Source organism: Marmota monax, unplaced genomic scaffold (genome assembly GCF_021218885.2).
Source record: "Marmota monax isolate L192 unplaced genomic scaffold, Marmota_monax_Labrador192_F-V1.1 WCK01_AAM20220418_F8-fsc00219, whole genome shotgun sequence".
NCBI classification, from domain to species: Eukaryota; Metazoa; Chordata; class Mammalia; order Rodentia; family Sciuridae; genus Marmota; species Marmota monax.
The window spans coordinates 2,444,648-2,456,837 of NW_026692081.1; the positions used below are offsets into that span (position 1 = coordinate 2,444,648).

At 40.9% G+C, this 12,190-nt stretch overlaps 1 protein-coding gene across 1 annotated transcript; it reads left to right on the forward strand.

Moving 5' to 3' along the window:
* The first annotated feature begins 9,566 nt into the window (after positions 1 to 9,566).
* On the forward strand, positions 9,567 to 10,660 carry LOC124103577 (testis-expressed protein 38-like). Its single transcript, XM_046460263.1, has 2 exons — positions 9,567 to 9,603; positions 10,086 to 10,660. Exons 1-2 carry the CDS (start codon positions 9,567 to 9,569, stop codon positions 10,658 to 10,660), a joined length of 612 nt encoding a protein of 203 aa, XP_046316219.1.
* Positions 10,661 to 12,190: the final 1,530 nt, after the last annotated feature.

Consider the following 12,190-nt stretch of genomic DNA (forward strand, 5'->3'; position numbering starts at 1 on the left):
CCAATCTTACTGGAGTGAGATGGTATCTTAGGGTGGTTTTGATTTGCATTTCTCTGACTGCTATAGATGGTGAGCATTTTTTCATGTACTTGTTGATTGATTGTATGTCCTCCTCTGAGAAGTGTCTGTTCAGGTCTTTGGCCCATTTGTTGATTGGGTTATTTGTTTTCTTATTGTTTAATTTTTTGAGTTCTTTGTATACTCTGGATATTAGGGCTCTATCTGAAGTGTGAGGAGTAAAAATTTGTTCCCATGATGTAGGCTCCCTATTTACCTCTTTTATTGTTTCTCTTGCTGAGAGAAAACTTTTCAGTTTAAGTAAGTCCCATTTGTTGATTTTTGTTATCAACTTTTGTGCTATGGGTGTCCTATTAAGGAATTTGGAGCCCGACCCTACAATATGTAGATCGGAGCCAACTTTTTCTTCTATCAGACGCAGAGTCTCTGATTTGATATCTAGCTCCTTGATCCACTTTGAATTAACTTTTGTGCATGGCGAGAGAAAGGGATTCAGTTTCATTTTGTTGCATATGGATTTCCAGTTTTCCCAGCACCATTTGTTGAAGATGCTATCCTCCCTCCATTGCATGCTTTTAGCTCCTTTATCAAATATAAGATAGTTGTAGCTTTGTGGATTAGTCTCTGTGTCCTCTATTCTGTACCATTGGTCCACCCTCCTGTTTTGGTACCAGTACCATGCTGTTTTTGTTACTATTGCTCTGTAATACAGTTTTAAGTCTGGTATCGCTATACCGCCTGATTCGCACTTCCTGCTTAGAATTGCTTTTGCTATTCTGGGTCTTTTATTTTTCCATATGAATTTCATGATTGCTTTATCCATTTCTACAAGAAATGCCGTTGGGATTTTGATTGGCATTGCATTAAACCTATAGAGAACTTTTGGTAATATCGCCATTTTGATGATGTTAGTTCTGCCTATCCATGAACAGGGTATATTTTTCCATCTTCTAAGATCTTCTTCTACTTCTCTTTTTAGGGTTTTGTAGTTTTCATTATATAAATCTTTCACCTCTTTTGTTAGGTTGATTCCCAAGTATTTTATTTTTTTTGAGGATATTGTGAATGGAGTGTTTTTCCTCATTTCCGTTTCAGAAGTTTTGTCGCTGATATACAGAAATGCCTTTGATTTATGCGTGTTGATTTTATATCCTGCCACTTTGCTGAATTCATTTATTAGTTCTAGTAGTTTTTTTGTAGACCCTTTTGGGTCTTCTAGGTATAGAATCATGTCAACTGCAAATAGTGATAATTTAAGTTCTTCCTTTCCTATTTTTATGCCTTTAATTTCTTTCGTCTAATTGCTCTGGCCAGTGTTTCAAGAACTATATTGAATAGAAGTGGTGATAGAGGGCATCCCTGTCTTGTTCCAGATTTTAGGGGGAATGCCTTCAATTTTTCTCCATTGAGAATGATGCTAGCCTGAGGCTTAGCATAGATAGCTTTTACAATGTCGAGGTAAGTTCCTGTTATCCCTAGTTTTTCTAATGTTTTGAACATAAAGGGATGCTGTACTTTGTCGAATGCTTTTTCTGCGTCTATTGAGATGATCATATGGTTCTTATTTTTAAGTCTATTGATGTGGTGAATAACATTTATTGATTTCTGTATATTGAACCATCCTTGCATCCCAGGGATGAATCCTACTTGATCATGGTGCACAATTTTTTTGATGTGCCTTTGTATCCGATTCGCCAGAATTTTATTGAGGATTTTTGCATCTAGGTTCATCAGAGATATTGGTCTGTAGTTTTCTTTCTTTGAGGTGTCTTTGTCTGGTTTCGGAATCAGGGTGATGTTGGCCTCATAGAATGAATTTGGCAGAGCTCCTTCTTTTTCTATTTCCTGAAATAATTTGAAAAGTATTGGTATTAATTCTTCCTTAAAGGTTTTGTAAAACTCCGCTGTATACCCATCCGGTCCTGGGCTTTTCTTGGTTGGAAGTCTTTTGATTGCTTCTTCTATTTCATCTATTGTTATTGGTCTGTTTAAGTTGTGAGTATCCTCCTGACTCAGTCTGGGCAAATCATATGACTTAAGGAATTTATCGATGTCTTCACTATCTTCTATTTTATTGGAATATAGGTTTTCAAAATAATTTCTAATTGTCTTCTGTATTTCTGTAGTGTCTGTTGTGATATTGCCTTTTTCATCCCATATATTAGTGATTTGAGTTTTCTCTCTTCTTCTCTTCGTTAGCATGGCTAAGGGTCTGTCGATCTTATTTATTTTTTCAAAGAACCAACTTTTAGTTTTGTTAATTTTTTCAATAGTTTCTTTTGTTTCAATTTCGTTGATTTCCGCTCTGATTTTAATTATTTCTTGCCTTCTGCTACATTTGCTGTTGTTTTGCTCTTCCTTTTCTAGGGCTTTGAGATGAAGTGTTAGCTCATTTATTTGTTGTTTTTTCCTTTTTTTGAGGAATGACCTCCAAGCGATGAATTTCCCTCTTAAAACTTGTTTCATTGTGTCCCATAGATTCCGATATGTTGTGTCTGTATTTTCATTTATCTCTAAGAATTTTTTGATTTCCTCCTTTATGTCTTCTGTAACCCATTGATCATTCAGTAACATATTGTTCATTTTCCATGTGATGTAGGATTTTTCCTTCCTTCTTTTATCATTGATTTCCAGTTTCATTCCATTATGATCAGATAAAATGCATGGTATTATCTCCACCCCTGTATATTTACTGAGGGTTGCCCTATGGCATAATATATGGTCTATTTTTGAGGAGGATCCATGTGCTGCTGAGAAAAAAGTATATCCACTTGATGATGGTTGATATATTCTATATATGTCAGTTAAGTCTAGGTTGTTGATTGTGATATTGAGTTCAATAGTTTCTTTATTCAGCTTTTGTTTGGAGGATCTGTCCAATTGTGAGAGAGGTGTGTTGAAGTCACCCACAATTATTGTGTTGTGGTCTATTTGATTCTTGAACTTGAGGAGAATTTGTTTTATGAACGTCGCAGCACCATTATTTGGTGCATAAATATTGAATTGTTATGTCTTGTTGGTGAATGGTTCCTTTTAACAGTATATAATGTCCTTCCTTATCCCTTTTGATTAATTTAGTCTTGAAGTCAATTTTATTCGATATGAGGATGGCCACCCCTGCTTGCTTACGAGGACCGTGTGCGTGGTATATTTTTTCCCAACCTTTCACCTTCAGCCTGTGTATGTCTTTTCCAATCATATGTGTCTCCTGGAGGCAGCATATTGTTGGATTTGTTTTTTTAATCCATGTTACCAGCCTATGTCGCTTATTGGAGAGTTTAAGCCATTAATGTTTAGAGTTACTATTGATATTGTACTTCCAGCCATGTTTGATTATTTATCTTCTTCTTCTTCTTTTTTAATTTAGTTTGTTTCTCCATGGTTAGCTTTCCCCCCGCCCTCTGTCTTTATAGAGGCACTTCCCACTGATGGTTTTGGTTATTGTTTTTCATTTCTTCCTCGTGTAGTGTTTTGCTCAAGATGCTTTGCAATGCTGGTTTTCTGGCTGCAAATTCTTTTAGCTTTTGTTTATCATGAAAGATTTTTATTTTGTTATCGTACCTGAAGCTTAATTTTGCTGGATACAGAATTCTTGGTTGGCATCCATTGTCTTTCAGTGTTTGAAATATGTTGTTCCAGGATCTTCTCACTTTCAGCGTCTGTGATGAAAAATCCGTTGTTAACCTTATTGGTTTACCCCTGAATGTAATCTGCCTCCTTTCTCTTGTAGCTTTTAGTATTTTCTCTTTGTTCTGTATATTGGATATCTTCATAACAATGTGTCTTGTCGTTGGTCTACTGTGATTTTGTGTGCTCGGTGTCCTGTATGCATCTACAATTTGTATATCCGTTTCCTTTTTTATTTCTGGAAAGTTTTCTGTAATTATTTCATTCAGCAGGTTACTCATTCCCTTGGTTTGAATCTCTGTACCTTCTTCTATCCCGATGACTCTTAGGTTTGGTTTTTTTTATGTTATCCCATATCTCTTGGATGTTTTTCTCGTGGATTTTAACCAGCCTTTCTGAGTTCGCTAGGCTCTTTTCAAGATTATATATTTTGTCTTCATTATCTGATGTTCTGGCTTCTACTTGCTCCACTCTGTTAGTGATACTCTCAATTGAGTTTTTAATTTGGTTTATCGTTTCCTTCATTTATAGAATTATTGTTTGGTGTTTTTTTTTTTATAATCTCAATCTCCTGATAAAGATGCTTAACTTCTTCTTTTATCTGTTTATGTAATTCATTTTCAAAGTGTTCTTTCACTGTTTGGATTTGCTGTCTCGTATCTTCTTTAAGGTTCCATTCCATCTGTCTAAGGTATTCCTTGAGTTCTTTATATGACCATTTTTCTGCTGACTCTAGGTCCTCCTGAATATTTAGGCTGTCCTTCATTGTTTGTACTCCTTTTCTTCCTTGCTTTTTTATGCTGCTCATGTTACTTCTTGTTCTGTTTGACTGCTGAGTTACTGTTTAGTCTTATAGATTTATTTGATGCTTGGGAGGAAAGATAATAGAAGGGAAGGGAAGAAGTCACTAAAGAGAATGAGAGTAGGCAGGTAGAATTCAAGGAAGGGGGAATAAGAAAATTGAAAAGAAATGAAAAGACAAAAGAAACAAAAATAACAAAGATTAGATAATAAAGAAAGAAAGAAAAGATGAAAAAAAAATTTTAACAAAAATAATAGTGATAATAAAAAAATGAAAATTAAAATTTAAAAAATAATAATAATAATAAAATTAAAAAATTAAAAAAAAAATAGAAACATTGAAAAAAGTTAAAGAACAACAACAAATAAAAATTGAAAATGAAAGAGAAAGAAGAAAAAAAAGAAAAAGAAAAGAAAAAAAATGATAATAATAATAATAATAAATGCAGTCCTAGAGTTCTATTAACTTCTCTTCCAGTAGGTGGAGCTGTGCCCACTGGGCCAAGCTTCTCCTCTCAATAGGTGGGAACCATTCACTGTGCAGCAGCTCTTTCTCCTAGACTGGGCGGGTCTCCAATCCTGAGTGTCTAGGGCCTTGTCTTGTGTTTCCTCAAGCCAGGCCGTGCTCACCTGTGGCGCTCACCACAATACTGGCTACACGCCAGGTCTGCTGCTCCTGGGAGCCCTGTTTTCATGAACACCTGGGCTCACTCTCCCTGTTTGCCTCCCTCAGACCCTAAGTTTGTAGAGCTTGGGGCTGAGATCCCCCAGCGAATTTGCTTGCCCTCCTGTAGCCACGCCCCTGGTAGCTGGTGCAAGAGACCTCAGTTGTCAGCACTGGTGGGAGCGGTAGCCGGGAGTTCCGCGCCGCGAGTCCCGCGCCACTCCTGATTCCCTCGGTCTGGTTATTGCGTTCACAGGAGAGCTGGGAGTGGCCCTTAAGGTTTCCCCGCTGTGTGGAGAGAGATGATTAGGGGATTACACACCTGTCGCGCTGGTTTCAATGCAGTTATCTCCTCCGCTCGTGACGCCATTTCTCTGCCATGGTGGTATCCCATGCAAATGGTGACCGTTTGTTCCCTTTGCCGGGTGACCAATGCAACGGGTGGGTCCTGACTGTCTCTCCCAATCCCCGTTTCAGTCCTGTGGCCACTGCCTATGAAGGCTCGGTTGGCTTTTACCTCTGTAAGTTCCTAAGGGCCGGCCAATTATTTCAGTGGGATCGTTAGTGCTGAGTCACACGAAGCAGGCGAACCAGAGCTTAATTGCCTCCGATTCGGGCTCTGTGTGTGTGTTCTGAGGGGCCCAGCCTGTACATCCCAGATCCACGTCAGCTCAGCATTGCCTAGTGATCCTGAGCAAACAGCATTTAGACAGTTTACAGCTCCCTATGCCCGCGCAGTTGAAGATGTCAGAGACTTGATCTCTCTGCGCCTGCCACCATGTTAGATCTCCTCAATGATATTCATGTTGCCCTTACAGCTTCCTGGCATAAGCAAGTTCTTGGGATTATACAAACTGCTGCTTCTGTTTCCAGTCCAGATTTCTAGAAATGAAACCCTGCCGCCGTCGCCTCCGTCTCTGGGCCGCGCTCATGAGCGTCGCGCTTGTCTGTGACCGTAGCAGAGCCGCCCTGGCCTCCGCAGCTCTTCAGCCTGGTGCCTGGCCCCAGGGGCCCAAGCGGCTGCCGCCGTGGCTCTCTGTCCCCCTCCTCCGGAGCATGGGTCCCCTGGCAGGGGGGTGCAGAACGACCCCAGAGCAGGCTCTGCCCGAAGGTGCAGCGGCGAACAGGCCACTGAGGCGCTCGAGGCTGCAGTCCAGCCTTCGGAGGACAGGGCTCAGCACGCAGCCCAGCTCCAACCTCTAGATGCTGCTGCTGGACAGTGTATACAGAGCCATCAAGACAGCAAGCAGAAAGCAAATTGTTCTTTATATATTTTGGATACATTTTCTTTTAAGACATGTTACTTCCACATATTTTGTCCTTGTCTGTCAGTTGTCTTTCCACTTTTTTGACAATATACTTTGAACAAAAGTTGTTAACTTGAAGTTCAGTCTACCCATATTGTTCTTTATCGATGTGCTCTTGGTGTCCTATCCAAAAGAGTTTGCCTAATAAAGTCAAAATTTACTCCTATACCTTCAAAGAAAATTCCCCCTTTAGCTCTTACATACATATAAGTCTATTTTGAGTTAGTTCTGGAATTAAATTTGGGTAAACTCTGTGCATTGTGTGAGGGGTCAGGTGGATATCCAGTCACCCCAGCATATAACTGAGAAGACTTTTCCCCCTTGTTGAATTATCTTGACATTCCTGTCAAATTAAGTAACTGCAAAGATGAGGGCCAACATCTGGACTAAGCTCTATTACAATGGCCTGCTGGTCAATCTTTGTGCCAGTATCACCCTGTCTCAATTATTGTCACTTTTTAATAAATTCACAGTTGGGAAATGTGAGTTCTCCAGCTTTGTTCTTTGAAGATTGCTTTGGTAAAGTAATTGATTATTCAAATCCACTGTCTTATCAAGTTAATACTTCTTGTGTAGAAGAAACATTAAGATAAAATGTTCCAATAAAATGTAGCCAATGCATTATACGTAAGTGCTGATTTTTAAAATAGCTTGTCATTCACCCAAAAAATAAAAAGAGAAAAGAAATGCAGAAGTAGAAGAAACATTAAGATAAAACGTTCCAATAAAAAGTAGCCAATGCATTATATACTTAAGTGCTGATTTTTAAAATAGCCTGTCATTCACCCAAAAAATAAAAAGAGAAAAGAAATGCAGAAAAAACCTGCTGCTCTGGACAAGCAGACCCAATGAATGGGCATCAGAGACTGAGGGACAGTAGAGCCTAGAGACCCTCTACCAGGCTGTGTAACCAGATGAGATGAGCAGCAAATAGTTCTTATGATGTAGAGTTCATGCTATGTCTAGTCCTAAACTTCAACATTCAGTGATTCAACAAATATAGGAACATCTTTTGTTTGGGCAGAAGCAGTAATCAAGTTAATGATTGTGTAATATTTTTAAAAAACTTAGACTTACTTTGTAAAAACAATTAGCCCAACAAATTCTTTGACTACTTTCTCTTTGGTATTTCTTGCATTTTTTTCAAACATCTTCATTACAAAATCATAAGTAGTTTCCATTCAGAGTACTTCATGGTTCAGGTTGGCACAGAGAGTAAGGCTGTTTTCATATGGAAGAATGGAAGGAAGATAACCAGACAAGATTTCCAACCAGCAAGCAGAAGAAACTGCAGAACAGGATGAAGGTCAAGCTCTGCACATGAAGCAAAGTGTTTCAGAGCCTGAGCTCTGGGTCTAAAATACATACAACTCAACTGGTTTTGATTTCTTAATTTTAGCAATATTTATATATATATATATATATATATATATATAGATAGATAGATAGATAGATAGATAGATATAGATATATCTATCTATCTATCTATAGATATTTAGATATATATATAGATATATATACGTATGTACAAATATATATAGATACATATGTATAGATATATACATATAAATATATGTAGACATATACATATGTATATGTATTATATATTTTATATTATACATATATTATACACAAACATATATATGCACATCTCAACAAATAATATAGATGTATAAAATAAGTAAAAATTTCTATTAAATTTTTTTCAGAGAGAAAATTATTTCTCAATTTTTAATTGATTTAGGCTTCCTACATTGTTTATTCAATAAATGAATACTGGGATCCATCCCTAATATCAAAATCTTATGTAAATATAATGTATATATATACACACAAATCCACACATATTTTCTGTTAGATGGATATATCCCATTTGTTTATCCGTATACCAGTTGATGGACAGAAGTTTAATTGCTTTGCAGGCAAAGGAAAAACACAGGGGACTCTTATACCAGAGGTTGTGATTCTACACATCAGGGGAAACAGAGGGTTTTTAATGATGTGATTTCAGGTGTGTCTGGTCCTACTTCACTTGTTAATCTGAGATATAATCATTTTTTAAATCTTCTGGTGCCATCCTCAACTCTGAATTTCTTCACTCCTGTGGTGGGTATATGCTCAAGGACAGATAACTGAACAAAAAGTAATCCTGTTCCCCCCCCCCCCCAGATAAGGTACAGGGAGAGGAAGATGAAATAAAAAATGTTGATTCTAAAATAAACTTCAGTGGCAGAGCATCATGCTGGGGTTTTTCATGTTAAGTTTTTAATTTAATTTATACTTAACTGAACTTTATTTGTCCATGGTGGGTGGGTTGTATTGTTTAAAAGGGCATCACTTTTATACCAGTTCATATAGAGCAACTTTCTAAAAATCATATATTAAATCTGTAGAACATTATATTTTCCACTTTATACAAACTTATAGTAAAACCAATTTGTTTCAAATTCATCTGCTTCAGAGTTCTAGAAATTTGGAAATCAACTGAAAGGACTCTTTGTCTCAGAGTTGGGGAGTTGACCACCTGGGAGGATAAGGAGGTGTGGAAAACAGTATATGATGGATGGGGAGGGAGATGAAGCTGGAAACAGAAGCAGGATCACATATGGGGGAGCTCCCATGGGACCTGATGATGCCCCAAAAACACTTGAAGAAAAAAAAAAAAACAGAGATGGTAGGAGCAAAAGTAGGGCTCTTCTGAGACCTTTTGTTCCCTGACAACTAGGTAAGACACTTCTTGAGGGTAGGGATGTCCAATGCTCACTGTCCTCCCTGCCCCACTCCCCACTGAAAAATGGCTCCCTAACAACTGAAAACACAAGTAGAAGTTCCTAAGGGTGTAAGGGCCTTTCCTGGGGGCTTCCCTATGAATTCACCACACAAAGTTGGGAACAGATAATTCAATGGTGGACCAGTCTTTCATGGAAAACAACGTGCTCATGAGAAGTCACATGATGGAGTCCCTTATTCCATCAACTGCCAACCACTCTACAAGCACCAGCCCAAGAATTCCTGATGCTCAGAACCCAGTGATCTCATCTTTAGAGAACAATGGGACTGGGGCCTTCTGGGGACTCCCATTGGTGGGCAGAGTAGTGAGTGAGTTCACTCTTTCCAGAGCCATAGGCCTGGTAACCAGAGTGAAACTTATGGATTCACAAAAGGAGGACATGGGCCTTCCAGGCAGTAAGTACACCCAGACCTTTTAGTGTGGGGGACAAACTTTCAGGGAAGACCCTTTGCATGGGATGGCTGCCTGAATGGAGTGCTATTTAGTTAAGAGACAGACTCCTCTAAGAAACTAAGGACTCCTCGAAGGCAGAGACCATGTTCTGCCCACACAGAAAAGATACAATTGAGGTCCTTGCCTTTAGTGAGGCTTCTGGGTCTGAATGACTGCATGGGTCCTGGACTGGGAGCCAGAAGGCCTGACTTGAGTCTGGGCAGATCATGGCCCCTCTACACCTAGTGTTCCTTATCTGTAAAAGGCTAATAGGGTCACTTACATGCCCTGCAAATATAGCTTTGACTGAATCAGGAAATTATTAGGCATGTTTTTGAGAAGGGTGGGAGGGAATAAGAGGATGAATGAGCCAATGAGAAACAGTTCAGGTCCCAAGCTAGAGCTGTCAGTCAGCTTGCCTCTTTTCTTTTTTTTACTGCCTCAGCCTGGGTGCCATGGTATTTCGGATTGTTGGGGCTCTGCACCGTGATAACTGGTGGCTGCATCCTCTTACTCCACTGGAGGAAGAACCTGCGGAGGAGGCAGCATGCACAGCAGTGGGTGGAGGTGATGAAAGCTGCCACCTTCAGTTATAGCCCACTGCTGTATTGGGTCAACAAACAACGCAGATATGGCATGACGGCCACCATCAGAATAGACCCTCCCCGGGCTGTTGCCTATACTGATATTCAACTCCAAATTCCGGATCTTCCATCAGAGGCGCTCCCCCGTGAAGACATGCATCACACCTTCAGAGGTAGAAGCCCCAAGAAGGAAGCTGCTGTTCCCCTCCAACCTGCTCTGGTGGTCCCACAGGAGCCCTCACCTAAGGGGATGCCAGAGCACCAGACCCCATCGCCCTTCCTGATTGTCTTTCCAGTGATGCCCTCTGCCCCTCCCCTCTGCACCCTGAACTTTCATCCCATGCTGTCCCACTCTGCCTCCTACCCCTTTCTCGAGGCTCCTGAAAGGCAGGTCCACTACTATTCCCTTCCTGCACTGGCCCAAGGGGTGAACTGACCCAATATGTAGACTTTTTCTACAGGGTTGAAGCCTCCTCTCACTGAAAGGGAGAGCTTCAGGGGCCAGGTATTAGAAAAAGGAGTCAATGTCAAGCATGTGATCTTGACACACAGGTCAGAGCCCATTTAGAAGTTAATTAGTAAAGTTTTTGAAATGTCAGAGTCATTTGCATCTCATTTGCCAGGAGGAAGGCAATGTCCTTCCCCAGTGTGATGGTGGCAGAAGTCTCACCAATACAATGAGAACTGGAGGCTGGCTCTGAAGAGACACATTGAGCCAATACTTGTGGATGAGCTCAATTCCCTCCATCAAGTATTCAATGTGTTCAAGACCCTGGGCTAGGTCCCCAAAGGCACTGCTCTTCTGCAGGATGGGAAGTAAAATTGCCACAAGAGTAACAGTTGCCAATGGCACAGGGCTACGGCAGTCCACAGTGGCTATGCCACTGGCCAAGCAAGTCATCATGAGGTCAGTGAACCACACCACACTATGTGCTGACTGGGTGATATCTATGATGTATTGATTCTTAGCTGGTTGTTTCTCTACATTATTTCTAACAGAACAACACTGCAAAATGGTTATTATGATTTTTCTTTTACTGATGAGGAGACAGGTTCCAAGGGCATATGCCATTTCTTTTTTGTTGTTATTTTTGCTGAGCCTCTTCTCCCATGTACACCTGCCTGGCATTACAGTTCCTGGTCTTTCCACCCCATGGTACACTTCCTTAATCATGTCTTCTTAAAACATCCTTGGTGAATGAATGCTTCACTGTGTGTAGAGTGTTTTCAGCTTGGCCTACAGTTTTGCTTACTGGAAGGGCTGGTGGTAACCACCTAATATTATATGCAGTAACACATCCAAAGAGTGTATCCTAAGATATCCATGGCTGCACAAAATTGAGTCCCCTGTCGTTCTACTACATGAGAATATTGATAATTTTTATACTTTCTGGATAAGGTCCAAAAAGGAGACACAAAGATAACTATGAGATATTTGCCCCAGTTTAAAGATAAGAAAGGAGATCCAACATGGCGGCCGGCAAGGAAGCAGCACTTTCAGTATCTCCACATTAACCGGATCAGAAACACCCATTAAAACAGCTACATTGTACCTACTGAGGAACTTCTAGCAAAATTCTGCTGAAAGGAGACCTGCCAGGAATTAGTAAGTTATATTAGAGGTGACAGTTGGCCCCAGACAAGTGAATCTTGGCCGGCCACGCGGGCGCAGAGGTCCAATCCCTCAGCCACCGCCCAACCGGCTCTGCAAGTGGCCCCCGGCGGCCCGGGGCAGCGAGAAGGGTCCCTGCCTGGCCCAGCAGACGGCCCCCGCCATCCCGGCTCTCCTGGCGGCCCCGCTCGCTCTGTGATCGGCCACCCCGCCCGCCTGGCTCTTAGCCACGAGGCCGCTGCCTACCAGGTTCTACAAGCGGCCCCCGGTGGCCGGCGCGGCGAGAAGGGTCCCCACCGGGCCTGGCAAACGGCCTGCGCCCTCCTGGCTCTGCTAACGGCCCCGCCCACCCGG

Bases quoted from the DNA above. Each gene is read 5' to 3' on its own strand.
- LOC124103577 (XM_046460263.1), top strand. From the start codon at position 9,567: ATGGATTCACAAAAGGAGGACATGGGCCTTCCAGGCA. The intron at 9,604-10,085 runs GTAAGTACACCC...TTACTGCCTCAG, and splicing joins GGACATGGGCCTTCCAGGCA to CCTGGGTGCCATGGTATTTC.